The 27,343-nt window shown below is 49.6% G+C and overlaps 13 protein-coding genes across 13 annotated transcripts; 6 read left to right on the forward strand and 7 right to left on the reverse strand.

Moving 5' to 3' along the window:
• Positions 1-498: 498 nt before the first annotated feature.
• APUU_20625S (uncharacterized protein) lies at positions 499-801 on the forward strand (the record flags this gene model as incomplete). The annotated part of the gene is made up of 1 exon (XM_041699288.1): positions 499-801. One exon carries the CDS (start codon positions 499-501, stop codon positions 799-801), a length of 303 nt encoding a protein of 100 aa, XP_041552387.1.
• A 1,116-nt stretch (positions 802-1,917) lies between these two features.
• APUU_20626A (uncharacterized protein) lies at positions 1,918-2,262 on the reverse strand (the record flags this gene model as incomplete). The annotated part of the gene is made up of 1 exon (XM_041699289.1): positions 1,918-2,262. One exon carries the CDS (start codon positions 2,260-2,262, stop codon positions 1,918-1,920), a length of 345 nt encoding a protein of 114 aa, XP_041552388.1.
• A 21-nt stretch (positions 2,263-2,283) lies between these two features.
• APUU_20627A (uncharacterized protein) lies at positions 2,284-3,255 on the reverse strand (the record flags this gene model as incomplete). Its single annotated transcript, XM_041699290.1, has 2 exons — positions 2,284-2,820; positions 2,878-3,255. 2 exons carry the CDS (start codon positions 3,253-3,255, stop codon positions 2,284-2,286), a joined length of 915 nt encoding a protein of 304 aa, XP_041552389.1.
• A 268-nt stretch (positions 3,256-3,523) lies between these two features.
• On the forward strand, positions 3,524-4,459 carry HIS6 (1-(5-phosphoribosyl)-5- ((5-phosphoribosylamino)methylideneamino)imidazole-4-carboxamide isomerase HIS6; the record flags this gene model as incomplete). The annotated part of the gene is made up of 3 exons (XM_041699291.1): positions 3,524-3,823; positions 3,897-4,083; positions 4,176-4,459. 3 exons carry the CDS (start codon positions 3,524-3,526, stop codon positions 4,457-4,459), a joined length of 771 nt encoding a protein of 256 aa, XP_041552390.1.
• A 474-nt stretch (positions 4,460-4,933) lies between these two features.
• Positions 4,934-5,451, reverse strand: APUU_20629A (uncharacterized protein; the record flags this gene model as incomplete). Its single annotated transcript, XM_041699292.1, has 4 exons — positions 4,934-5,011; positions 5,081-5,173; positions 5,290-5,347; positions 5,414-5,451. 4 exons carry the CDS (start codon positions 5,449-5,451, stop codon positions 4,934-4,936), a joined length of 267 nt encoding a protein of 88 aa, XP_041552391.1.
• A 687-nt stretch (positions 5,452-6,138) lies between these two features.
• On the reverse strand, positions 6,139-7,922 carry ELP3 (Elongator subunit ELP3; the record flags this gene model as incomplete). The annotated part of the gene is made up of 2 exons (XM_041699293.1): positions 6,139-7,565; positions 7,622-7,922. 2 exons carry the CDS (start codon positions 7,920-7,922, stop codon positions 6,139-6,141), a joined length of 1,728 nt encoding a protein of 575 aa, XP_041552392.1.
• A 412-nt stretch (positions 7,923-8,334) lies between these two features.
• On the forward strand, positions 8,335-9,724 carry TCA8 (succinate--CoA ligase (GDP-forming) subunit alpha; the record flags this gene model as incomplete). Its single annotated transcript, XM_041699294.1, has 7 exons — positions 8,335-8,495; positions 8,561-8,589; positions 8,664-8,790; positions 8,856-8,918; positions 8,983-9,008; positions 9,070-9,152; positions 9,224-9,724. 7 exons carry the CDS (start codon positions 8,335-8,337, stop codon positions 9,722-9,724), a joined length of 990 nt encoding a protein of 329 aa, XP_041552393.1.
• Positions 9,725-10,849: 1,125 nt separating this feature from the next.
• On the forward strand, positions 10,850-13,559 carry APUU_20632S (RFX family transcription factor; the record flags this gene model as incomplete). Its single annotated transcript, XM_041699295.1, has 3 exons — positions 10,850-11,589; positions 11,645-11,962; positions 12,023-13,559. The coding sequence occupies 3 exons, from the start codon at positions 10,850-10,852 to the stop codon at positions 13,557-13,559; spliced, it is 2,595 nt and encodes an 864-aa protein (XP_041552394.1).
• A 760-nt stretch (positions 13,560-14,319) lies between these two features.
• Positions 14,320-16,274, reverse strand: APUU_20633A (uncharacterized protein; the record flags this gene model as incomplete). Its single annotated transcript, XM_041699296.1, has 4 exons — positions 14,320-14,443; positions 14,515-15,243; positions 15,308-16,161; positions 16,272-16,274. The coding sequence occupies 4 exons, from the start codon at positions 16,272-16,274 to the stop codon at positions 14,320-14,322; spliced, it is 1,710 nt and encodes a 569-aa protein (XP_041552395.1).
• A 671-nt stretch (positions 16,275-16,945) lies between these two features.
• APUU_20634S (E1 ubiquitin-activating protein AOS1) lies at positions 16,946-18,296 on the forward strand (the record flags this gene model as incomplete). The annotated part of the gene is made up of 4 exons (XM_041699298.1): positions 16,946-16,976; positions 17,049-17,106; positions 17,175-17,346; positions 17,409-18,296. 4 exons carry the CDS (start codon positions 16,946-16,948, stop codon positions 18,294-18,296), a joined length of 1,149 nt encoding a protein of 382 aa, XP_041552396.1.
• A 689-nt stretch (positions 18,297-18,985) lies between these two features.
• On the reverse strand, positions 18,986-20,759 carry APUU_20635A (Ytp1 family protein; the record flags this gene model as incomplete). Its single annotated transcript, XM_041699299.1, has 5 exons — positions 18,986-19,308; positions 19,382-19,511; positions 19,582-20,424; positions 20,493-20,570; positions 20,640-20,759. The coding sequence occupies 5 exons, from the start codon at positions 20,757-20,759 to the stop codon at positions 18,986-18,988; spliced, it is 1,494 nt and encodes a 497-aa protein (XP_041552397.1).
• A 421-nt stretch (positions 20,760-21,180) lies between these two features.
• Positions 21,181-21,664, forward strand: APUU_20636S (SWI5/SAE3 family protein; the record flags this gene model as incomplete). The annotated part of the gene is made up of 3 exons (XM_041699300.1): positions 21,181-21,255; positions 21,318-21,403; positions 21,505-21,664. The coding sequence occupies 3 exons, from the start codon at positions 21,181-21,183 to the stop codon at positions 21,662-21,664; spliced, it is 321 nt and encodes a 106-aa protein (XP_041552398.1).
• A 321-nt stretch (positions 21,665-21,985) lies between these two features.
• mdr1 (ABC multidrug transporter Mdr1) lies at positions 21,986-26,148 on the reverse strand (the record flags this gene model as incomplete). Its single annotated transcript, XM_041699301.1, has 3 exons — positions 21,986-22,343; positions 22,402-25,691; positions 25,744-26,148. The coding sequence occupies 3 exons, from the start codon at positions 26,146-26,148 to the stop codon at positions 21,986-21,988; spliced, it is 4,053 nt and encodes a 1,350-aa protein (XP_041552399.1).
• Positions 26,149-27,343: the final 1,195 nt, after the last annotated feature.

Consider the following 27,343-nt stretch of genomic DNA (forward strand, 5'->3'; position numbering starts at 1 on the left):
ATTTTGCTTTCACGTCCCAGGGCTCGGTAGGTTCCCACACCCAGCCTCCTCGTTTTGTTCCATGCAAACCTGCAAAGTCGGAGTGATCACCGATCATGTTTCAACATCATCCCCTAGGACCCCTACCGTGCTAGAGCCAAGGGGTCGATGCGCACGCCGGGCCCAGCGGAACGCCGGAAACTGGATACAGCCCACGGTCGACTACTGCACTCCGGGTGTACGTGAGAACGTGCGGGGGGGGGAGGAGGCCAAAAGAATGTATGGTATAGGGGTTAGATGTCTTCGCAAAGTGCAAGAAGCAGGGATCAATGACCGACTCCCAGCTCGGCAAATTATCCTTGAGCAAGCCAGCGCTGATCGTCCTCCAGCATGCAACTTCCAAGTATTTTACAAACATTCTGAAGGTTTCCCCGCAACTTCGTCCATAACTTCGTCAAGGTGACTGACAGCACGCCCTCGCTTCACACTCCTTCGGCATCACTACCTGGTTTGTTCCCGATGGAGTTCAACAAGCCTCCACCATCCAAAATCCTATTCCGCAGGGTGAATAACTCGGATATACCGGAATTAGCTTCTGGAGACCCAGCGTTAATCAAGCTGGTGCTGAAACGCGCTCCAACAGGGCCCAGAAGAAGTCATGGGGACCATTCATCAGCCTCAACCACCATGGTTTCCACAGATTCTTTCCACCAGAGTCAGGCCTCAGCCGCCTACCTGCCCAAAAAGCCTCGTTCTAGATTCTCCCAGAATGAATCACTCCCAGAAGAACAGCATGGACAACACGGGAAGTTCCCAATATGACAATGACGGACCATATTCCATTCTCGTTATGTTATTCATCAATCATCATATAGTTACAACTACGGATCAGTCCTGTGCGGGGGATTACAGTGTAGCCAAAGAGAACAACGATGACGGTGTCTGTCAATGCCTCTGGCAGACTGCAGGATTCGTCCGTTTTTCCAAGATTCCGATACCTTTGTGTCCCGCCCAGGCAGGAACCTGCTGTGCTGATCGAATGTCAACCCCGCTTTGAAGCCTTGGAGAGCAACTTGATGATGTCTTGCTCAATGAAATAGAAAACGATGATTTGCTGTACCACTCAAACCCAGCCTAATTGGGTGACTTGCAGGACCTGAAACATCAGGTACATTCTTATTTGATACAAGTGTGGCTCAACTGAAGCCCTGAAAGCCCATTCGAGGATGGCTTTGTTGAAACTACCCATAGTGAAAAATTTCGTTGAGGTAGCAACAAGGTGCCAGCCAACTCCAACGACCATCCTAGGATCAAAGCCGGTTTGCTTTGCCGTTTTCCGACGTCATGGCGTGGGAATAATACCAAGATGGTGGACAACAACACGTGCTAGAACCGACGGAATGGGAAAGTTTGCTCCGCGTTCCTGGCAGGGTTGGCTTGGTGGCTTTATTCCATTCCAGATCCCGGGCTTAAGTATGTTACTGTCGGCACACCACCAGAGTCACAAACGCTTTGCATCTGGAAGTCTTCCATTGCAGATCTCGAAGTGGTGTTCCCTATCAAAATACGTACTGTCGCGATTAACTCTTATCACTGCTACAGACTCTCAATGAGATGTGTGGGAGCAAACAGACAAAAGCCAAGGGACCGAAATTTTCGTTCAGTCATATTCCATGACTCGCCCTAGATTAAGATCCTAAACTCGATTAAGACAAGTCAAGAGACTAATATTGGTGTACAGTTGTACCTCCAATTCAAACGACCGATTCCAAAGCAGGGAAGCAAGAGTGTCATGCCAGGCTCAAACCTTAGTGTCCTCGGAGGTTTCACCATTTCTGGAGCGGTACACTTGGGGTGGCGCTATACTAGAATGAGGTTGGGGTGGCCTCTAAAACGGGTCCAACGTGGAAGAGACTAAGGTTTCAGATCCCCTTTTCCTCAGGTACCAGAGGTTCGGCTTGGCATCAAAGTGGGCAAGTTGGACCCGTGATCAAGTGCAGTATACGCTAAAGAACAGGTTCGGACGAGATCCATTCCATGGGATCGCTGCTCAGATTTGCTCAGATTCTGCACGGCCGGTAACAGACTGAGACGTGAAACCGCCAGTGGGGAAGAAGCATTGCCCGGGCGTCCTCGCAAGGGAAAAGAAGACCTACCCTTCGAAAGACTCCAGTCGGCAGATATAGCCCGTCCGATCGTTTGAGACCAGCCATGGGTGGCAAGGAACTGGGTATACAGAATGTAACCTGTTCCAGTAGACCAATCGCCAGGAAAAAACTCCATACCCGTTTTTTTTTCCCAGTTCTAGCGACGGCCTCTGGTCTTTCCGCGGCCTCGCGTCTTCCCGCCTCCTCTTCGCGACGCCTGGACTTGCGAGATGTCCCGTTTACTCAGATTCAGAGTTCCACCCATGAATTTTCCGATCGAGGGACCCCCAACTCCTCGTTCACGTCGCTCGCTGCTCATCTGCTTCTTGGGCGCGGGTTTCTCAAGGATGATTCCGTTCTCTCGGGCCTCCCGTCGACGCTTGTCGTCCTTTGAAACAGCCTTAGCTTTGATGCCTTTGCGCATTGATGACGGCATGTTCTTTTGATGGTAGAGCGATTTTTTAGCCCCAAGTTCCTGCATTCGCAAATCAAGTGCCTTATGACGATTCTTGCCCGTCGGTGCCAGGTCGGACGCTGACTCCAGAAGATGTGATTCTTTCAGAAGTCGCTGAAGCGCAAGATCATTCTTTAAATTGAGCGTTTCGTCATCTTTTTCGTTCTCATCATCCTCAGATTTCTTAGAGTGATCTGTAGTAGGCTTCAAATCCACATCAAAGGATGGCGGCTTCGCTGTCTTTAGAGTTCAAATATTAGTAAAGATTATTTCGCGCATATTCCAATCCAAACTTACCATAAACGCCTTTCGAGCCTTCTTGTCTATCAGGTTGTCCGCCCCACGGGAAGGCGCCTGGTACTCAACTACCTCGACCGGAGTGTTTTCAGTCTCCGCGCCGTCAATGCCGCTCCATTCGGACTCAGACTCTGACTCCGACTCAGAATCTGCACCGCTACCATTCTCACCGTCGTCATCGGATTCGGATTGGGATTCGTGCTGCACGGTACTGGTCTCCTTGACTTCTAATGGCTCGAATTGGGCTTCGAAGAACTTGCGAAAGATATCTTGAGCGCTTTGCTGTTCGGTCGTGGCCTTTTCGGGGGAGTCCTCCCGGTTGTTGCCTTTCTTTGCTCTTGACACCACAGATGTTTGTCTTTTCCGTTTGCCAATCATCTTTGTAAATCTGTTGGTTCAAGTATTTATTTTATGTCGTAAAGTTTGGAAAGTTTGGATTGTCAGAAAAGGCGGTGATGGTCAACTTTTTTCTCGTCCGCAGTAGAGTTTTGTCACGTGCGATAAGATAGGCGCATTTTAGAGGGGTGTTGAAGATGCGCAAGTAGCCCCTCCAAAACTTGAATACATACGCAAACAACCCTTCATTACAGTCCAGCAGAGGCAAACCAGGGACATTGAACATTAAATAGAGGAAATATCCAAAGAAATGACCCAATTCCGTCCCTGCATCGACCTCCACTCAGGACAAGTCAAGCAGATCGTCGGCGGCACTCTAAGCAACGTCGAGTCAGATCTGAAGACAAACTATGTATCGAAACTTCCAGCTGGCCACTATGCAGGCTTGTACCAAAAGCACAACCTTCGCGGTGGCCATGTTGTGAAGCTAGGCCCCGGCAATGACGATGCGGCCAAGGAAGCGCTGAGGACATGGCCTGGCGGTTTGCAGGTTGCGGGTGGCATTACGGATGAGAATGCCCAGTATTGGATTGATCAGGGCGCTGATAAGGTGAGCCATCAGTCATATCTGCTTGCTTTAATTTTCTCTCTTCTCTTATTCATTAAGCTAACCATCATCACAGGTAATAATCACATCGTTCCTCTTCCCGGAGGGCCAGTTCTCTCTTGAGCGGCTACAGTCCGTCCTCGCCGCTCTAGGGGGTGACAAGTCAAAGCTCGTTCTCGATCTAAGTTGTCGGAGAAAGGACAATACGTGGTTTGTAGCTATGAACCGCTGGCAGACCATCACCGAGATGGAAATTAATCAAGGTGAGTTAAATATATATATATATATATATATATAGTCCATCTATCCAATGCAAAAATTATTGCTGGATATTTGTACTAAGTGTCCAATATAGAATCAATCTCATTGCTTGAGCCACACTGTTCCGAGTTTCTCATCCACGCTGCAGACGTGGAAGGGTTGCAGCAGGGCGTTGACGAGGAGCTGATATCAAGGCTCTCGGAGTGGTGCTCCATACCTGTTACGTATGCGGGTGGAGCAAGGAGCCTGCAGGATCTTGAGAAAGTGCATGTTAGTAGTAAAGGCAAGGTGGATTTGACGATAGGGAGCGCGTTGGATATTTTCGGTGGTTCCGGGGTGACGTTTGATGAGTGTGTTCAGTGGAACAAGGATCATTGATTTGGACAGAGAGTAGGCACTACTGTACAGTCGGGCTCTTCCACTATATTTATATATTAGTTTCATTCAGCATAGAGCATCTGTAGACGGGCTTTCGCATTTGACGTTCAATGAGGGAATTCGGATTGTTTCTATCAAAGCCAAAACGGTATATACATGCAGTGTGCGCAGAGCAAATCGCGTCCTCTCTAAGAGCATACCAGCTGTCGTTGAAAGAGACTACGTTTCTCTATAGCTCAGAGTAGATCTGTGAAAGCACAGCGATAGCGACTATGTGTTGCTCTCGAACAGCAAAAAGAAACCTATCCATCGAGTGGGGATACTGAAGGATCCAAGGATGATTCTCAACAATCCCACGGCGCCCTAAGGCGCGCAGCATTAGAACCCGTATACCCAAGCCGGGAATTCTACCACCCGGCTCATCCCAGACAAATCATACGAAGAAATACGATGGCATAAACGAGCGAAAGGCGCTTAATTCAGTGATATGGCGCCGCCCCGGCGGGCTCGGATGTGCAGGTAAGCCTGGAAGGCGCAGAAAACGAAGAATCCCTAGGGTATACAGGTTAGCAAAACCATTGGACAAGCGTCTAATTCGGAGTAAATGGGTGTGTAACATACAGCGTAGATGATCACAGCAGTAAATATCGATGCAGCAACTGCTCCGCCGTCCTCCGGTTCACCTTCTGAGCCGGTGAATCCGTGGTGTTCGCTCTGTTCGTCAAGACTGTCAGTCATTTGTGATAGAGTGTTGCGGCTCATATTCCGGATAAGGGGCCTCCAGATCAAGGATGGAAACAAATGCGATCGACGGGGTGAAATCGACGAACCTTGAATAGCGACCCAAGGACGGAAAGGATGACAATGGCGAAGAGGGAGATGACCACGCTGCAATGAAAGGCACTCGTTAGTTCATGGAACCAACACGGTCGCATTTATCATGGGAGTTCATACCAGGACCAGGCGTTCAATGAAGATACGACGGGCTTCATTATGTCGTCGTTGCTGCTTGATGGGCCGATAGCGAGATAACGAAGTGGAGGTTTACCTGAGGGGCCAGGGCGATGAGACGGATCCTCCGATGATAGAACGATGGCTGACTGGAGTTGGGATACTATATATGGCGTGAAAAGCCGGGATGAAAGGAGAGATGGCTGAACTCGGAGTAATGATGTTTGACGCTTGTGCGGCCTTCTGGAGGCGGCCGGGGTGATGCTCTGGATGGGCGCAGCCGGCCTCGCCGCCTAGCCGCTTTCGGCATCCACGTCAAATCTCCAGTCCATCCAGCCCCATGAAACAATCCGTAGAATAGACTCAGTAGTGCCTCCCACGGAGGTTATGTACAGTGAAGAAATGCCTTACAATATCTCAATAAATTTAGGTTTTGTAATATGCTACTGTTCTAAATTAAGTATGCTTTCTTGCGCCAACGATGCTTCCGTGATAGAGTCCCAACGACTCTTTCAGAGTGTATGTACAAGCAATCTTAGCCTGCTTTGATGGCACCGCTATATTCAATGAATGTTGTCAAAAACCATAGCCACCTGAAAAGCACTCCATAAAACGCCAATCCAGTCTCAACTCAGAACTTTTGTGCACCTGCGTGCCCGCCTGAGGTATCATGAATCATATCTGTAATCGCAAGAAAAACAAAAATAGTTTTGGCCGTTCCTATACTTTTAATATTCGTCTCCTTCAATCGGCTCAAGCATCTTGGACATGTAGGGTCCGTCCAATGTATACCCGAGGCGAGCATAGTAACTGCGGACACCAACGCCTGAGATGACGCTGATCTTTTGGCTTCCGTGTTCCTCTCGTGCAATTCGTTCGGCCTCCTCCATCAACAAGGTTCCGAAGCCTCGATGTTGGAACTTACGAGCATCACGCCCGTGGAGCGGAACAGCGGAACCGTACACGTGCAGTTCACGAATGATGCTAGTTTGCTGGCTAGTAAACTCGGGGCGGAACGTATGCGTCGAGCTGCACTTGCGCAGACGCAAAAGACCGATCAGAATATCCTGCTTGGGATCCTCGTAGGCGAGGAAAGTCTCCCAACCACCGTTGGCTGCATAGTCACGACGAATAAGCTCCACTTGAGAGGGGCGAATCTTGTTCTTGACCTCGTTGATACCGACCTCGCGCGTGCGAACGTCTCGACAAGTAGTACCGAAGTCTTTCATGCGCGCTAGAGCCAGCTCTCGCAGGTTACCATTCTCGACTCCCGAAGTAACCAGTGGCATCGGGATATCTCGCTGAACTCGATAGATACGGGTCCAGGGTGGCACAAGTGCGAGAATACGAGCAACAAGGTCGATAAGCGCATTTGGAGTATAGTTTTTGTAACGACCCGTCCTCCAAAGCTCGTAAAGACCGGTTCCGCGAATGACAAGCGTGGGGTAAATCTTCAGCCCATCAGTTCGAAAGTCTGGGTTCTCAAAATACTCCTCGAACTGAAACAAATCACGCTCCATGCCCACGTTAGGCAAATCAGGCATCATGTGGCTGACCACTTTGAATCCCGCATCTTTCGAAAGCTTGAAAGTTTCTGCCACAGCAGCAACGGTGTGACCACGGTTTGTATCTCTCGCAACATCCTCGTATAAACTTTGGACCCCAACTTCGAGTCTCGTACATCCGTAGCGAAGCATGCTACTCAAGTGTGTGTCCAAACAGTAGTCTGGGCGAGTTTCAATGGTTATCCCCACGCACTTTATATTACTCATTTCCCCAGCCTGGACTGCTTCATCGACGTTGTCGGTTTGGTAGCCACTCAGCGCATTGTGAAGTTGGGCGACGAATGAATCTCGGTATTCCGCCGGCAGAGACATAAAGGTTCCTCCCATGATAATGTATTCGACCTTGTCCACACTGTGACCAAGCGACTTGATTTGGTCAACTCTTCCTCTTGCCTGCTCGAACGGGTCATATCGCGCGCGGATTGCTCGCATCGACGTGGGTTCATAACCGGTATAAGACTGGGTAGAATATTCGAAGTCCGAATCGGGGCCGCCGGGGCAATAGACACAGATGTTACCGGTATAGGCGATATGGGGGCAACGGTGGGGTTTGCTCATCACAGCTACAACGGCGATACCAGAGGACGTTCCTAAAGATACAAATAAGTAAGGCTTTTTATTAGATGGTACGACGAAGAAGACATACTTATTGGCTTCGCAATCAACTTCGGGAGAATATATTTCTTGTAGTGTTCAGGAACAGCCGAGATGATGGCTGTCAAAGGCGGCTGGCTGCCCAGGACGTGCTTTTTCGCGATTTGACCGCGCAGCTTATTGAGATTGATATCCTTCCTAGGTTTCGTAGGATCCTTCTGCGACTCATAATCCTGGATCAGAGCATTTGCGATATCAGAGCACGCCCTCATATACCGTTCATTTTCAGGTGGAAGCTTGAGGCTTTTCTTCGATTTGGTGGGTGGCGGGGCTGTCATCGTGAGAGTTGCCATGATGGGAGGCTACCTCGCGTAGACCGCGGGGGTGGGCAGATTATCGGTAAGATATATGTGTAGCCTGGAACTAAGATAAAATAAGCTTAAACGAGTAAAATGTGTGGTTGAGCGACAGTAGTTCAAAGCAATCACTACATCGGCCACTGATAGCGGGAGAGGAAGAAAAATCAAGGCCGAGAGAGGCCGACCGCCCGCGATAATTCGGACCGCTTAAAGCTTTCTCCCGAACAAAAGGCCAAACCCGTGTTTCCAACAGACGATTGCTGCTCAGTCTCTACTACTGCTTTTCTTCCCACTCCCCCTTCTTATAACCTCAAGGCTTTAATTGCCCGTCTCGCGGTGCAATCTCCCCTCTCTACTCTACATTCCGTTTTTTTTTTTTAAGTCGCATTTCCGTCCGCCAGTCGTCATGCAAGCTATTCGCCGGAACGCGGCCTCTGCCCTTCGAAACGCTGCTGCAATCCAGCGCCGGGCATACTCCCCTGGCCCTTACTCTGAGACTGTCAACAACCTTCGCATCAATGGCGACACCAAGGTTCTTTTCCAGGGATTCACCGGAAAGCAGGGGACGTACGTGGCTCCTACCGGAATTTGCGGGATTTCTATTCGAATATGACACTGACATGCGCCGATAGTTTCCACGCCGAACAAGCAATCGCCTACGGTATTTATTGCCATTTTCATATCACACGGTTTTGCGCGCCGGATTAGTCTGAGTCGGACGCTAACATATACCAGGTACCAAGGTTGTTGGTGGTACCAACCCCAAGAAGGCCGGCTCTACGCATTTAGATCTCCCAGTCTTCGCCAATGTTAGCGACGCAGCTAAGCAGACCGGTGCCACTGCATCTGCCATCTTCGTTCCGTATGCTTTAATACCCTCGAAACCTGATTCTTTATTATAAACCAACGCTGATAATTGGGACATAGCCCCCCCTTGGCTGCTAAGGGTATCGAGGAAGCAGTTGAGGCTGAAATGCCTCTGGTTGTCTGGTAAGTTCTGCCTTGAACTCGGGAAATAACGTGTTATATGGCTAACCGATGTGGTTTTTCGCAGTATCACTGAGGGTATCCCTCAACACGGTATGAAAACAGCCATGTCTCACGTTTATAACCCGCGCATAAACTAATAAAAATGTACTAGACATGGTCCGCATTACCGACATTCTGAAGACCCAGAACAAGACTCGTCTGGTTGGCCCTAACTGCCCCGGTATCATTGCTCCCGTAAGTACCAGTGGCTACCCAATTTCTCCTTAAGACGACTCGCACTAACAAGGGGACGTTAAATCTCGCAGGGTCAATGCAAGATTGGTATCATGCCTGGCTTCATCCACAAGCGTGGTCGCGTCGGTATCGTCTCCCGTTCTGGTACCCTCACATACGAAGCTGTCAACCAGACCACTCAGGCCGGGCTCGGTCAGTCTCTGGTTGTTGGCATTGGTGGTGACCCCTTCTCTGGTACCAACTTCATCGATTGCCTGCGCATCTTCCTTGAGGATGAGGAGACCGATGGTATCATCATGATCGGTGAGATCGGTGGCAGCGCTGAGGAAGATGCTGCCGAGTTCTTCAAGGCCAACAACAGGCACAACAAGCCTGCCGTTAGCTTCATTGCGGGTATCAGTGCTCCCCCAGGTCGCCGTATGGGCCACGCCGGTGCCATTGTTAGCGGTGGCAAGGGCGGTGCCGACTCTAAGATCTCTGCTCTTCAAGATGCTGGTGTCGTTGTTGAGCGCAGCCCCGCTGCTCTAGGCAAGTCGCTCCTTGCCGAGTTTGTGAAGAGGGACTTGGTTTAAAGTTCATTCTGGGCAACTCTTTTCGTACTTTAGCTAGGGATTATTGTCCAAATCACCGTTTTTGGTGCTCAGATAACCATTGAATCGGCGGTTTGAGCGTCAAGGCGATGGTCAATATTTCTCGAGCTCTCCGCTAGATTCCCGCTCTTGGAACCCTCCTGTACTTTTCCCCCTCTGTCATTGTCCATTTCATATGTTTAGAGACGGTAGGAAGTAATTAGTTTCCTCATGTAAATTTTGAATATCTATTTTGTTTCCTGTGCCCTTGAAATATAAATATCAACTGAGGTGAAGCTGTCAGTGGAGGTATCACTTGTAGTATCTTTTTATTGTTGAATCGCCGGTGTGGTTTTTCTTTTGTTTACTACGGTAAAATCACGATCAAGTCTCAAGAGTTAACATATATATCCATATTCGAGCCGAGTATGCGATCTCCGGAAGATCTATATATATGTCGCGACAAGTTACCCGAAACTATGTTCACCTGAGGAAGTAGGAGAATCGGTTTTATATAATCATAAGACGGGAGACTAACTATTTGTTAATTGAATGCTCAAAGTTTACGGCTGAAGAACAAGGCAAAGGTGCCTAAACAATGGCGGCTTGGGCCTGAGGAATGACAGTCTTACATAAAGCGCACGTGATCCACGAGTTTGTTTTCGTTGCTTGAGGAACGGGCGACTCTCTGTTTATTCCTGCTTGTCCCTCAAACATCGCCAATTCCACGCCCAAAACGCCATGAGCCCCCGAGAGCCCGACGCCTGACAGAGTAAGTATACGACGAGCTTATTTAGGAATTCTTGACTATTTGTCTTTTTCTTTTAATCCGGGGTTGGCTTCTCGCGGTGGCACCGAGTCGGCTTTGAGGAAGGATCAAAATAGACGGGCGCTACTTAACCTATTATTATTGCCCGTGGTTACCCACTGTTTTGCACCTAGCAACGAGCAAGAACCCAAGCAACACCACCACTATTCGACGTGCTGCGTGCAATAGCTTCTGAAAAAGGAAGATGCCTCCTGATATTGGTAAGGCGCTGCACTTCCCTACAGAATATCTTTTTTTTTATCCATCTTATGCTCTCCGGGCTACATCTCGTCCCGACTTGCTGCATTGCTTGCTGACCCATGGTGACACTAGGTCGCGCAGCCTCTCTGTCTTCCAGTGCTGCCTCCCAGACAACTCAAATAGTCGCCCCTCATAGTCGTCCTGGCACGGCTGATCTCATGAGATCGCGATCAGAAACAGTAATATCTCGGAATAGCCGTCGTCCGCGGTCGAGAGGTTCGACCGCTAGCATCCATTCGACCACAACCCAACAGACCCAAGACCAGCAACTTAACGATGGCTTTTCCCAGTTCTTGCCGGCCCAGACGCCTGCCGGATCCAATGTTTTCGGCAATAACCCAGAGGATATTATTATGCGATTCGGCCAGCAACTGTCGCACCAGGTGAATGGAACCTCTTTGGATCCGACAATGCAAGATGGGCATCACGCTGTCATGCCCAGGGGTGATGATTTTCCCAATCATGCTATTCATGGTCATCATCTATCGCATCATTCCATACCGTCTGGAATTCCCGCCCATGGGTTACCAAATGTTGCCATGCCTCAGTACCAGAGCATGTACGACAGCGGGATTGAGAACCACCTACCGGAGCATGTTCTCGATGATCAGGATACATCTGAAGCAGGAATCAAGAAGAAAAAGGGCTCAAGTTCATCCCTTGCCAACGACAACGAACTGCGGAAACTCCTGCGCCAATATGAAGGTTACACGCTAAAGCAAATGGCAGCAGAGGTCCTCAAACACGAGGGCGCTGGTGGCAAGGCCGAAAAAGTTAAACAGGTCTTCGCGATGATCTGGTAAGTGCTGAGATGAGAGTATTGCTGCTTTGTATGCGCTGCTTACCCGCTATAGGCTGAGAGAGAACTGCCGGAAGAGCACCGGCTCTGTCCGACGAGACCGTGTTTATTGCTGCTATGCAGAGAAGTGTGGAACCGAACGTGTTTCAGTGTTGAACCCGGCCTCGTTCGGAAAACTCGTTCGAATAATATTCCCAAATGTACAGACGCGCCGCCTAGGCGTTAGAGGAGAATCAAAGTACCACTACGTCGATTTAACGGTGATCGAGGAGAAACAACAGAAGCCGTCGCCTCCAGCCACGCGGTTCCCATCCCATGAACCCACAGCTATGGGTACCGCAGAGAGCTGCAATGGTGACGATATACAAAAAGGGTAAGTTGATTGTCCCTTGTTACAAGGTTAATATGCATCGTAGACTCACATGGTCCACAGTGCAAGCGTATTACCGCAACCTACCACAGACACAGCACTGTTTCCTTCTCCCACTACTTCCTTTGCACCAAAAGTTACAACCGATACAGCAACTTCTGGTTGCGGCTGTCAATCTTCCGAGGCCGATGTCATTACGCTTGAGAACGTCGCTAGCCATTCCGGAAAATTGATTCACCAAATGCTTCAGCTGCCTACCACGGATGGTTCCTCGGTTGACACCGACTCCTTGCAACTGCCGGATATCAATGGTTATCTTCCCGCCAACACTGATTCCAGGGTGGCGGCAGCTCTTGCTGCGCTTTACCGTTCCCACTGTATTTCGGTCATCGATAGCTTCCGGTATTGCAAAGAGCGCAATATGCTCAGATATTTCTCTGCGTTCCATGGGACTTTGACGGTTCCTGTTCAAAAGCTCCTGACGCATCCTAATATTGCGCCATGGATCAAGGAGTGCGATTGGCTTATGTACCAGAAGATGATCGCGTTCGTGGCACCACTGACAACCCAAGTCGTCCCGAAACTAGTTTTGGATGCGTTCAGCTCGATATCGCAGCGACTTACCACCCATATCAGTGACACATTCAAGACCCAACCTGTGCATGTTTCCCTAGCGAGGTTGATACCAGCCCACATCTTTTGCAACCTTTTGAGGCACATGCTTGATGTGAACCAATCTGCCAACGCTGCTGCTGCATGGCTTTGCCACCCCGACAACAGGAACCAGATGTGGCTTGACTTCACGACATTGGTCGATCCCAAAGAAATGATGACAAGGGCGAATATTCCTAGCTGCGCAGAACAGGCTACGGAACGGATATTGAAGCATGATATCCGCGCTCTCCTAACCCCAATTACGGACTTGAACTCTACTACTTCCAACTCCTTTTTCTCCCAGCCTGACATGGAAGAGAGCTCCGAAGCCCGTAAATTTCCTGTCGAGGAGTCTGTCGGAGACGAGTACAACTTTCCAGACAAGTGGATTTCCTTCATCCTGAATTTGGCTCACATTTTCCCTCAACACCGCTCACAATGTGTCATTCAACGTGTGGATGCACTGTGGGATTGTATTTTACGCCGTTTAACGCTGGGAGGAGCCCAGAGTTTTAGTGCATGGTGGATGACCAAGGTCTTTTTCCATGAAATGATGTTATGGCAAGCAGAGAAGGGTGGATTCATGCATTATACGCCAAGCACTCTGCAAAAACCAGATTTGGACTCTGACCAGTCCGGACCCGGGGGTCTTATTGTGAAGGATTCTTCTCACCCTGTCGGTAACAAGGAACAAACCACAACGCCTGATGCCCCAAATGGTACATCACTTGAACGGTCACGGATGGAGGTTGAAACAAATTTGAATCACGTCGAAAATGAGAAATCCACTAATAGGACCGAGAACCTAACGCCCTTCCATGCCCCGAATCACGACGACAGCGCTATTGATCTTGATGACGACTCAATGTTAATGACGGTGGGGAAGTACGGTGATATGATGGCCTCCGACCCAGCAGATGCGGAAGGTGATGTTGTCGTTATCTAATTTCCTCACCACGCGAGTTGGATTTCTGCTTTCTTACATTTTGGGAAAGAACAAAATTATGCTTCTTCATGGTGGAGTTGAATCGGGAATTCTTTTCTTTTTTTTGTTACTAGGAGTATATAAGTTTTGGTTGGTCCACAAGGAAGGATTCGGCGTTGTTTTATTATTGCACGAGAGACGAGAGACGAAAGCATCGATTCGGGATTCGTCGGCCAACAGCGTTGTGATTTGATGCTTCTTCCTGGCTGTCAGAAGCACGGGTCTCACAGAGTGATTGAACCCGTTTCAAGACCTTGACCGGCTTTTGCCTAGCCCTATTTTTCTTGTTCCTTTGCTCATAAGGGGCGGTTGTCCCTGTAAATATTGATTTGCTATTGGATTGCAGCTTATTCACCATTATGCCGCCGGTTAACTAACTAATAGGCGTCTTGTTTACTTTTGAGCTTGTTTTATTACCCTCTGTTTATGACATTCCATTCTTGCGGCAAATACCTAGCTATCATGAGTTAGATAGTTTTCTAATGAATTTCGATGAGGCTGCATGAAGACCTTTTTGATAGCACGTTGTACAATATACTGTATGTAGAGAGGTGTTTGGTATTCATGCACTGCAATTTGATTTCATGATGGGTAGTAGATGCGCCCCCACGCTTTCATTATCAAAAGAGGGATAATATGTATGTATCAGGCCCATAAAAAATGTACAAGAGAACATAGGACGACATGCCCATTAAGTGGCCATGCCACAGACTTGGGATCATCATCTGAGCCCGGCGGCGGGGAAGAACCTTGGCCCAGCAAAACCATGAGCAACGACGCTTTGAATATCTATGTTACCTGCATTGTAGGGACTCCATAATTTGATGAGAATGTAACGGCCCGATCTGTAATGGAAGGGAAGGAGGTTAGATGGGCTTGAAGGAGATCACAAGAGCCAAACGGATTTGAGACTTACGGTGGAGGATCGAAATTGAGGCTAACGCTACTCTTAGGCCGCTTGATGAAGAATTGAGTAAGAGGTTTCATTAGTCCAACGCCTGTAGAACGTGTAGTTGGTCCAGGGCGCGGCGCCGAGGGGGCAGCTGGTGGTATAGGTTGTATTGTGTTTGGAACATGACGCCGCCGCGGTAATTCATCTTGCTCCAAGGCATACTGACGACGCATAGCCCGTACCTGCCTTTGCAGATCACGCCGCCGTGAATTGTATGAGTGGGTCTCAGAAGTGTCGTCCTCATCACTGCCGCTGTCCCCAGTATCCGAACAGAGGAAATCATCATCCATTGGGTACATCGTGCCAACTCTCCCCAACCTTCCCGGTTCAGGCGCCTGGGGTATGGAGAAGTGATCTCCAGGCCTGTCAAGCTCAGTACCATCAGAGCGCTCGTCATAGTCTGTAGTGACATGAAACTCAGATGTCTGGTCTGTATTATAGCTGGAAGAGGCGCCGGCAGGTTCACTAGTGTCTGTATCTGAGTCCGACGGAGAGTCGAAGCCGGCTAGGGATGCCCGCTCAAGTGTCTGTAGGGGAGTTCGATAAGAATTCATGTATTCCTGAGACGGCTGCATTCCGCTGCGCCGATGACCACGATGACCCCGAGAGCCGGCATACTGAATCTGGTACTGAGCAGTGCGAGCGAGAAGGTCGTCGGCCGACATAGAAACGAAAACCATGCCTGCTTGTATCCTGATGAAAAGTGGATTTGTTAGCAGATGTAGCCGCGATTCTAAGAACCTGAGGTTGAACATACGGAGCATCATAGCCAGATTTGGGCGCTTTTATGACGAGCTTCTTCAGACAGAATGGCGCCTCCCCACGATGTTTCAGGATCAGATTACAGCGGTCTGACTTTGTGCAATATACGGACGAGTCATTCAAGAGGATGTTTTCCGGCCCTGACGTTTCACATACGGGTTCGAAAGTACCCCCATCGCAACTGGCCAATTCCATTTTCAACGTTCCGGGCACAACTTGACCGTATTGGCCATATCTCAGATCTTGTACGCTTTCTCTGTTATCATCCGAGTCGAGCTTTCTGCGCTTGACCCTCAATCGGTCCGTTGGAGTGTCGTGATCCGGTTCCAAAGGCATGGTAGATGGCGAATCTATAAGAGGAACCGGCGAATCAAGCATGGAATCCCGATTCCTTCTACCCCGGCTGGATCGGTCGCCGCTTCTCAAGCCACGGGATCTCGAAGCTCTGTTGATTGACCGTGATGTCCCAGAAGGACTCGGGTCGTGATTCATAATTACGGCGTCCAGATTTTGGAGCCTCTGCAACCCTGGATGTATCGGCCCTGACCGCGTACCATGAGTATGATCCTCCCTGGAAGCCTGCTCTCTTTGAAGGTCTCGAATCTGCTGATCCACGAATGCTCTGGTTTGATCAAACGAATGTCGGTCTCTGGCGCGTTCGGAGCGGGACTCCTCTAGCTCTTGGTTAAGAGTTTCCAAAGCTCGAGCAGAAGTGCTTCGGTTTCGCTCAGTACTTAATAAATCCCGTAGATGTTGTAAACGGTTCGCGTTGGGCCGATGTAGACGATCGCTGGGTCTGCTTCCTCGGGCAGTACGACGGGAAGCGGGAGGATAGTCATAATTCCCCGACTAGAGATGAGAGGACAAGTAAGCCAGGGTTGGTCAGTTACTCCCTCGGTGCTAATACAAAGGATTTCTGCCTTGAGCGGATACGGCAGCAAAATTTCTTTTCAACGTACCATTCTATTGAACGGAAGCCTCGTTAGTCCGGCTGGTCAAGGTAGGTGATAGGAGGGGGTGGGCGGAGACAGGAACCATACCGGGGCAAACGGAGAGCGTATGGATGCGGGATGGACTATACGGAGGCACACGATAGGCAAGATGCAAGGAGACCCGATCGACAGCGGCGAGGCAAAATGACGGTGAGCAGGTACAGAACAACTGGGCGAGGGAGATGGAGGGGAAGCAGTGGCAGGCAGGCTGATGACGCTCCGGGGAAGCGAGCTAAAGGCGATAAACGGGCCAGCGCTTATCTGCCGGCGCACGTGATGTCCTATTGTGGTGGTGTGCTTTTACCTTGTACTTCAAGAGTCCGCATCCTCCATCCTCGAATCACTTGCTGCTGGCAATCGGCTGGCTGGGCGTCTTTGCTGGCTTCATGCATGTTGGTGACACATTGAGTGATGCTCAATTGTTTCCCCCGCCCCTCTTCTCGCGTTTCCCCTCCCTGCACCCGGCGCTCTTCGTCCAACGTTGCCGTGTTATTATCCCTCTCGCTTCGCCGTGACGCTAGAAGCTAGTCTTTATCTACTCCCCCCGCCCCCGTTACTGGCATACGTTACGTTCGCATTGAGCAGACTGTCGCCACCACCATATCAACTCGTTCCCAAGCTGCGCACGAGTGGATTTCACTATGGAGTCGCAAGACCAGTCAATCAGCGCCGGTATGATTAACGTCTCTTGATGTTAGTGCACTTGCGGGGTGTTTTATAGTAGCTGACATTTTTGTCCACCAGATGAGATTGCGTTGTACGATCGCCAGATCCGTCTTTGGGGTGTGAAGGCCCAAGAAAAGTGAGTGAGAACCAGCGACTGTCGCGGCCAGTAGTACCATTAACTGACCGTGAGCCGTACTCTATTAGATTGCGGTCCGCAAACATCCTCCTCATAACCTTCAAGGCGCTCGCAAATGAAGTCGCTAAGAACCTGGTGTTGGCCGGCATCGGTAGCCTCACCATAATCGACGATGCAATCGCAACAGAGGAAGATCTTGGAGCGCAGTTCTTCCTAACACAGGACTGTGTCGGCCAGAATGTATTTTCCCGCCCTGGTATTGTTGATTGCTGCAGTCCCGAAGTGTGCTAACGCTTTTCCAGCGAGCCCAAGCTGCCGTCCCGGCAATCCGCTCTATGAACCCAAGAGTCCAGGTTTTCGCAGATGCGAGCAGCGTCTCTACTAAGCCACCGGATTTCTTCAGTCAGTTCGATGTAACGATCGCTACCGAGCTGGATTTCTCAATGTGCAACACTATAAATGCGGCCTGTCGCATAGCTGGACGCTCATTCTACGCAGCTGGACTGCACGGGTTCTACGGATTTGTTTTCTCTGATCTTATTCAGCATGACTTTGTGATCGAACGGGCTAAATCGAATGTCCCATCAGCTACCCAGGAAACACCTACACGAAGTATACTAAACATCACGACTAAGAAGGAGAATGATAAAATCATCGAAATGGTCACGAAGAGGGAGATGTATTCTCCTTTGCTCCTAGCAAACACCTCTCCACTCCCGGATGAATTTACCCGCCTACCCCGCCGCAAAAAACAAGTAACACCATTCCTGAGCTGTCTCCGGGCTCTTTGGGAATTCCAAAAGCTTAGCCAGGGCACACTGCCGTCGTCTTCCCGCCAAGACCTGGAGTTATTCACAAAGCTAGCCCGTGATGCGCACCAGGAATTAAAGCTCGACATCAGCACTCTTGACTCTGCGTTTCTGCGGACTTTCCTTCAGAACCTTGGGAGCGAACTTAGTCCAGTGGCCGCTTTCTTAGGAGGTAGCTTGGCTCAAGACGTGATTAATGTCCTGAGTGCTCGTGAGCAGCCTCTCCAAAATCTCCTACTGTTCGATGGCGAGAAATCTGTTGCACCCACTTACCCGTTGCACCCATTCTTCCCGATGGATATGGGAAATACAATGCCTGCTGTACCTCCAGTTGCGAACCCGACGCCGTTGAATGGCCAACCAGGCATGGGGCAGATGTAAATGTATCTGGGTGCACATAAAGGCGTCGAAATCCTCGAAGGATGTTAGGTGATTGGACAAAGTCCCACGCGAACACACGCACACACACAGACAGAGCGAGGAAGGAAAAAGGACCATTGGATTTCGGGATTGATTTATTGGCGTAGCATTTAACTTCACTTCTTTACGTTCAAGCCTACGCCCTATCTGGACCGGGAATGAACTTATGACTGTATGATAGGATTTTAACAATCGGACAGGGATCGATGAAGGGACTCGGGATAATTCGAGATCCGGATTTTTTTTTATTTATTACTTATTTACCTCCTTGGGCTACGACTCTGGTTGAATGCAGGGAATTGGTATCTTGGAAGTTGTTTCTATACATGAATAGGTAGGGCCATACATTCAAACGCCAACCGTGTCAAGTCATGAGGTAGAGAGCACCTCGGACACAAGCCTCGCAGGGTTTCCCATACCCCATAACAATAGTTTCACATGATACACACATATAATGTCTTTGCAAGCAAGCAAGCACCAGTCCAACACCATATACCCAAAACCAAAGGGGAAAAAAAAAAAAAAAAACATTATGAAAGGGTTGACTCCTAGAATGACACACCCAGTCAGTAAGGACAACCCCGTCCAATTATCATATTCGTATGCATTTCATTTTTCCAATTCCAATCCTAATAGCAAATACAACAAATCTACTCCCGATCCTTATGGAAAAGCGGTGCACCCTCCTCATCCTCGGATTTCCGGCGACGGTTCTCGTCGTTGGGTGGTATCTTGGACTCGTCTTCCTCATCAGAGATGAGACCCTGGAGCTCGAAGGTCTCTGCATCCTGGATGCGCTGGGCCTCGGAGGCAGAGTGCGCGTGCCCGTTCATCTGGCGGTAGCGGCCGCTCCCAGATGGGCCAGGGCGGAGGTTCTCCTCGTCTTGGTCGGTGCTTGTACTGGAGTGGTTGTCCGGGTCTGCGGACTCGGGCCATGCGTGGACGGCGTAAATATGGAGGAGGACATTTACAACTGTTGAGGGGGAAAGAGTTAGCGGTAGTTCGGTATAACACGAGGTGGTTGGGGTTGGCGTGAGCGAGCATACATAAAAAGAGGATGAATGCGATGCTGAAAAGAATAAGCACGTAAGCGACATGGGTGACCCCCGCGTTTTCCAGGAGTTGCATTTGCTCTTCGGTGGCGCCCATGAAAAGGAACCCAGAGGCGTATAATAGCTGTACAAACCAGTGCGTTAGCTTCGGTATTTCTTCCTGGCCGAGACTAAACTCTAGGAAGAAGACTTACGAAAGGCGTCAAGTACTGGAAGCTGTTGGGGTCGGTGCCATCCACACTTAGAGTACCCTTGTCCCTCAGCACGAAGGATATCTCAATAATCCTAGTGAGACCGGCCGCCATCAACGTGTATCCGAAGATTTTGTGGATCATAGTACTGATCATTGAGTGTTGCGGGTGGCCGGACATGGCATAACCTGTCAGTCCAATGACAATAGCCGGGATAAGGTTCCTCTTGGGTCGACCGTTGCGCTTGCGACTTAACCAGATACCCAGCAAACCAGCGCACCACCAGACAATGCCCATTGTAGTGTGCTGTAGGTCATTGTGAACCCAGGGCCCACCCCACCGATGCTCTGTGAAAGTGTTGACACAACCCCACGCCGCAATGACCAAAGAGTCGAAGAACTCCTGGCTCCGGCCGGTACGGCGCAACCAGTATTGACCGACGAGAAGGAGGATGGTGAGCAGGATACCGTAAGCGATGAACGCGCTGCCCATGATGAAATGGGCCAGGCACTGTCCGAGATGGTCGTCGCGGCAGAATCCCAGCGTAGTAATACCTCCAAAAAGCATCTGCACCCAGCTCAGCACCGGCATTGCCTTGCCGAGGACACCGTGCAGAATGACGAAAACCCGACGAATCCGTCCATGAATCCCTCTCTCTATATGTAGCTTAAGGTAGATGCCTAACATAACCTGGGCGGCCAAGAAGAACATCAGGGCATTCGCGAACGAAGCGTGGACATTTTTCGCGAACTGGCGGCCTTTATGCGCATGACCGAGAAAGTATGCGACGATAGCAATAGCGGTTCCGACGACTTGAACAGGAACGTGCCATCGTGATCGAGTGATCTATGAATATTCCAGATAGTAGTTAGACCAAGTTGCCCAATCACTGCAAGCTGATTTGAGAGCCTTACCCCGAGCACCATTCCTAAGGGGAAAATAATCCCAAATGACAGCCCCATGAGAATCATATGAATCCATAATGTGGAGTCCTAAAGAGTAGAAGATATCGCGTCAGTCCGCGTTCAGTCAAGTCTGCTTGGAGCCAAGGCGTGGCATACAATAGGGTCTTCGGAGACAGCGGAACCTTCGGGGACATTTTCATGACCGCCGTGAGCCAGGGCGGGGGAGACAAGGAGTAGGGCTCCAAGCAGTCCGCGCAGATCAAGAGCACCCGTCATCTTGCAGTCTCCGTCGAGATTTTTGCAAGAATAAGGAGGGATGAGAGGAAGAAGAGGAGATGACGAATCGTTGGATTGAGGCGATCGGCCGGCCGGGGCGGAAGCTGGAAACGGCCTGAGAAATCAGTGATCAGACTCGCTCGGATTGGCTGCTGCATCCAACGGGCCACTGCCGGGCTTCAAGGTACACAACTACTACACAAATATCTACTAGGGTGCAACTGCCCAGTGCGAAATATTCAGTGCTCGATAAAACGGGTCATTTTTGTGCTCTCGAAGCACTACCCCGCTTGCTGCTCGATGATATGGGTTGGATGCCTTAGGAACAACATTTTCCATACCATAATACCGTACTACTACCCACCATCTTGACAAGGATCCCATCAGAACTGCCCTCCACCCATCTCTCAAATCCATAAAAATGTCCTCGACCCCAGAGAAATCCCAAGTATTCCCTATATCACCCACCCAGGGATCTCAAAGAGACAAAAAGCTCGCAAGTCCACCTCAGTAGCATTTACCCAAAACAACCCTGAAACTAACCCACCCAATACGCAGACAAGCCTCCGCGCATCCATAACAGAACTGGAGACTCAAGCAAGACAAATCGAAGACCAAGTCGCCGAGGTCCATGCCAAGTTGAAGTAAGCTGCCTTGGCTTTCCTTTTTCCTTTTTGCTTTTTTTTGACCTTTTATCTTGGAGAAGAGTGTAAAAAAGACAATGACTAAACAAAACTGCGCGTAGGAATGACCCGTCTGACACAGTAAAGCGGCATATTCGATTGCTGCACGAGTATAACGAGATCAAAGACATTGGGCAGGGGCTGATGGGACTTATTGCTGATACCCGAGGCGTGAGACAGGTTGATGTGCAGAAGGAATTCGGGGTTGGTGTGAAAGATTGACTGAATCTGATCTCTACGGAGGCATGGATCTTATGATGACGATTCGGTACATGGTCTGGAGTTATGGAGCAGGATATTGAATTTGTTTTGCTTTTCATCTCACCTACAATAGAGAAGAGTGCCCGCTATGCAGTCCAGGAGACATCAAGAAATCTAATAAACAACAACAAAAAGCCCATCAGGCAAAAATGGTATGGGAACGTGCGTGAAAGAGCAGATTGCTAATTAAACCACCAGAAATCAACAAGGAGGGATATATAGATATATATATACAATGATGTAAATGAGAAGAGATGTTAGAGAATCAGGCCAAGAACTCGATTAGTGGCCTTTACCCAGGCTCTGTAGGTTGACCAGCTCGTAATATCGGCCCTTCTTATGAACAAGTTCGGTGTGAGTTCCGCTCTCAACAATCTTGCCTTGGTCAAAGACGTAGATAACATCCGCCTTTTGAATTGTACTCAATCGGTGGGCGACAGCGATTGTGGTTCGGCCTCGGGCAGCAGCATCGAGCGCGGCTTGGACGACCTTTTCTGACTCGGAGTCTAGGGCAGACGTAGCTTCGTCAAGGAGGAGGATTTTGGGATCGCGCAATAAGGCTCGTGCAATCGCTACACGTTGCTTTTGACCGCCTGACAACATGCCTCCTTTACTGCCAACAACTGTGTTGAAGCCCTCGCTATTATTTTTTGTTAGCGCGTTGTGGTACCAGGTGAAACTGGGGAGCGAAGACTCACGGAAGTGACATGATGAAATCGTAGATATTGGCGTCCTTGCAAGCCTTCACCAATAATTCTTCAGCGATATCATCCTCGGTGATACCTAACAAGATGTTTTCCTTGATCGTGCCCTGGTATAAAGTTGGCTCTTGGCTGACTAGCGCCAGGAAGCTGCGGTAAGAGTTGATGTTAAGTTTACTGATATCCTTCCCGTCAACGAGAATGGATCCAGCAACTGCATCGTAGAAACGTTCGAGGAGCGCAATAGTAGTACTTTTACCACAACCGCTGGGTCCGACAAGGGCAATGTATTGTCCAGGCTTCACCGTCAGGTTCAGACCACGGAGAACAGGCTGCTCGGGACGCGTGGGATATCGGAAGTGCACGTTTTTGAATTCGATTTCGCCCTCTGCAGTTTCGAGCTTCTCGCCCTCGTCAGACCAGTTGTCAATCTCTGGTTTTCTGTCGAACAGTCGTCGGAATTCAGTTGCGGCGTTCTTCGCCTTGCCCATATCTGGCGCGAAGGAGAAGACGGTACCCGCAGATTGAGCGCCGAATAGAACCTCCGAAAAACATACGAAGAAACGGAACATGTCATACTCGTGGTGGCCTAAGAGGGTTCCTCCGTACCAAAAGCCGAGCGCAACACAGAAGAAAACAAGCGCCTGAGATGAAGCATATAGCAGGGATGATTTCAAGACAGAAATCAAACTAGTCCTGCCTTGCGCGTCAAGCTGAGAGTGGTACATTCCCCAAACATCCATTTCTCGAGTCAGAGACGCAACGGTGCGGATGGATGATGTAGCCTCGCAAGCGAAATTTGCAGATCCCTCGTAGGCAAGTTTGGACCGTGATTGAAATTGAGCTAGCATGTAGAACCGGTAAAATCCGCAACCTAGAAGGACTGGAACGACCGAGATACAAACCAAGGCCAATTTCCAGCCAATCGACAGAGAGACAATGAGAGCAGCACCTAGTGTAGTCGAAGTCATCAAGATTGTACCCAACGTTACGCCGCTGACGCCAGACAAATGTTTCGTCTCGGTGGACAGGAAAGATGTCAAGGCACCGGTGCTATTTTCTTCTCTGTCAAAGAATGAGATATCTTGGCGGAGTATGGTCCTGAAAGCTGTGCTTCGTGCGCGACGAACAAGTCTCTCAGAGCAGACAGCAAAAGCGGCACCGCTAGTAGACTGAGTAATGAATTGAACAATGCCGACCACGAAGAACATCAGGGACCAAAAGTTTGCATCACTCCGAAGCTTATCGTACTGTGTAGAAGGGAGCGCCAAAGTACTGATTGCCTTGGCATATAGCACAGCTTGTGTGGGTTGACCACCACCGGCTAGGAATGAAAAGATAAGACCGATGATCATGTAGAGAGTTTCAGGCCGGTTAAAAGAAGCGATGAATTTGACCAGCGTCCATAAAGAGTACTTCTTAACTGGCTCGGGACCCCTCTTGGAAAGAATTGCACTGGAAATTGATTTATGGGTGCCAGTGCGGTCCATGGTGGTTGGCTTTTCATCGAGCGAGCTAGTTCCGCTAGCTGCAGTTTTGATTCTGGTCATGTCTTCGTGGGTGAGATCTTCACCATCCATGTCCTCGTCATCGATAGTTGCAGCTTCCTTCTCTTCATTAATCCGCTGAGCTTCCACAAGCTTGCGATAAGGCCCTTCACGGTCAACCAGTTCATCATGAGTTCCCTGCTCGGCAATTTTACCATCAACCAGCACCACAATGTTGTGGGCCGTTTTGATGGTGGAAAGGCGATGGGCAATTACAATGGTAGTACGGCCCTCAGCTGCTCTTTCCAGCGCGGCTTGAACGACTCCTTCGGATTTAGTGTCTAGGGCAGAGGTAGCTTCATCAAGGAGCAGGATTTTTGGGTCGCTGACAACAGCACGGGCAATGGCGATACGTTGTTTCTGACCACCTGAGAGGAGAAACCCCCTCTGGCCGACATTTGTTTCGTACCCTTCCGGCAAAGCAGAGATGAAATCGTGAGCATTTGCCATTTTTGCCGCGCCCTCGATGAGCTCTCGGATCTTGTCCTCAGATTCCCTTTCGAATTTTGTGCCAATGAGACCGTGCCGAATATTTTGATAGATGGTTGTGCCAAAAAGAACTGGCTCCTGGCTGACCAAAGAGATCTGCTGACGGAGCCAACGGAGGTTGAGGTCCTTAATGTCATGACCATCCAACAATACTGTACCGCGAACGGGAATGTAGAATCGCTCGACCAAACCAACCACAGTACTTTTTCCCGAGCCAGAGGGTCCTACTAACGCAGTTGTCTTTCCGGCGTGCATTTCAAGGGAGACGTCCTGCATAACAGTGACTTCTGGCCTGGATGGGTAAATGTGCTTGATATTGCGTAACTCGATGTTTCCCTCGAAGTTGTCCAGGGTTTTCCCTTCATCTGAATACGGATCCAACGGCGATTGGCGATCGATTGTTCCGAAGATTTTCGAGGCCGCAGCTACAGCATTGGTGAATGCTTGCGCGTTTGGACTAACGTTCCCTAAGGCGAAGGAACCGATCAAGATAGCCATAAGGACGGTGAGAACATCACCCACATCGACTGCACCATCTACCAGGAAGCGGGAGCCCATCCAGAAGCCGAGACCATAATTCGAGAACATCAGGCCAAACATAGTGCCGACCATGAAGCCTAGAATAACCTGGTTTTTTGTTCCCCATTTCTCTGCCTCGGCCAGGTGAGACTCATACTGCTTTGCAAGCTTGTCCTGTGTGCCGAATGCGGTGGCGTTCCTAATCGAACTGATGACTTCTTCAGCAACTGTTCCGCCAGCACCGTAGCTTTCGAGCGACATCTTGCTATACTTGATAATAAACCGCGATCCACCACCCATGGTAAGGACGAGGGCGACAATCGTTGAACTGCAGATTAGGGCCAATTTCCAGTACTTGACATAGGCGATGATGAATGCTGTCACGAAGGTCGAGACAGCAGTCAAAGTAAGGCCCACCTTTTCTGAAATGCCGTCTTGGATGAGGTTTGTGTCGGCTGTGATACGGGTCGTCACTTCTCCGGCACCTAGCTTGTCGAAGTAGCCGATGTTCTGACGCAAAATAGATTCAAGGTAATGCTCGCGGATCTTCTGCGTAGCATGTTCTCCTGTATAGATGAAGCCAACAGTACTGATGTAGACTGTGACAAACTCGCCGATACCGAGATACACAAAGTATAGGACGTTTTTTGTCAGTTCATGGTAGAAATCTCCGTAGGAGATCTGAAACAACATTATCTTTTGGAAAACCGTAGCCAGGGAACCGAAGAGAATCTGAATCAATTAGTTAAGAGCTCGTTAAGGGGCCATGGGAATCAATACATACAGTGAAGAGGGGCAAGGCCGCACCGGCAGCAATAGCACAGATAGCACTGATCACTATGATAAGTATATCAATCTTTGTGGCATAACGCCAGAGACCGAAGAACGAGATGTTCGCTTTTAGCTCGTCAAGCTGCGACCTCAAAACTTGTTGTTCTTCTTTGGGCAGATGCGCAATAAGCGCTTCCATTTCATCGACAGGGTCTGCATTGCTGGATGAAGTCTTTGGGTGCTGCTGCTGCTCTTTGGCTGCGGGGGCCACCGTTGAACTAGATTGAGCCGACAACTCGTTTGATATGCGCTTGTCGCCCGAGGGGACTGGCGTATAAGACGGCTCATCCGGTACTGGAACCTGAACAGGCTGGGTTGCGGCCTCCGACGGAAGAGGGCCTTTTGCTGGTTCTGACATCTCGTCCGAACCGGTTGGTTGAAGGCCCAGGCGGGCTGCCGAGGTTAGAGGGAAGTGTTTTTGCACGGGCTTAATCAGAGGTTTATTCGGTCCATCAGGAATCGCAAGGCCATGCGCGACAAGCTACTTAAAGGCCAGAATCCTCGTGGCAAGGAATGACAAGGAAATACGAGCTCTTCCAGTCGCCGCAACCAAATAGTTGGGTGCGCCTCAAAAATGCGGAGTCGGAATCGGAGTCGGACTGATAACGAGCTCACGAGGAACAAAAGAAGACCGTGGAATGGGGTTATCGCTGATAATATATATATTAAGCCCTATTTAAAGAAAGGGAGAAAAAAAAAAAGGCAAAGCGAGGAAAGATCAAGACATTATTTAACCAAATTGGGTCCCCGTCCCCAGGAGCTGCTTGTAAACCGACTCTCTGCATGCCTACTCGAGTTAGAGCCAGGCGGGTTCGTGGATCGGAGCCTCCAGTACCCGAGATCTCTTGTGCAAAAAAAGCTAAAGCTTTCGAAGATTTGAACATATGGTTGGACGGCCGATCGAGGAAAAACCCTTCCTGCGCAAGAATCCTTACTGCGCGCCTGGCCCCTCAATAATATGAATGCACAAGCCACGAGCCAGTAATGCTGCGAATGCGATGCCTGTGAATTACTTCCAAAGGGGACAGGCACAACAGAGATCGTCACTTGGCGCATTTATTTCATGTTTCTAGAACTACATAGCCCTTGTATCAACAAGAGTATGACAATAATAATATCCGAAGTGAAAAAAGCAAAAAGGATAGTCACCTGTACCCTGGAGCCTAATGTTTGCGAGTCATCAAAAGTGTCATCCTGGATAACCGGAATATTAATCCAACAACAAGCGTCAATCAATGGCATAGCGTGGAATAAACTTCATATTGTTGTTTGCGTAAGGAGGGCACAATCGTTCAGCCTGGATGGATTCTCATTAGTGTCGGGGTTTATGAGTCCCGGGCCCCGATGTCATTTTTGGCTATTTCACTCCGGGCTGGTGGCGCATCCGTCCACTTTCATGTGAGGTTGACGTCCGCAGTTGGCGATCCAAGTTGCCGGGGCCACCATTGGCTCGATGGCATCCAGCCCTGAAGGAAATATGTATGGATGAGCAATTGAGCATACATGGATGTCTGACTGTCTGACTTGCCTCAAGGAGCAAATGCTTACGTGTC

This window comes from Aspergillus puulaauensis, chromosome 2 (assembly GCF_016861865.1).
Source record: "Aspergillus puulaauensis MK2 DNA, chromosome 2, nearly complete sequence".
NCBI classification, from domain to species: domain Eukaryota; kingdom Fungi; phylum Ascomycota; class Eurotiomycetes; order Eurotiales; family Aspergillaceae; genus Aspergillus; species Aspergillus puulaauensis.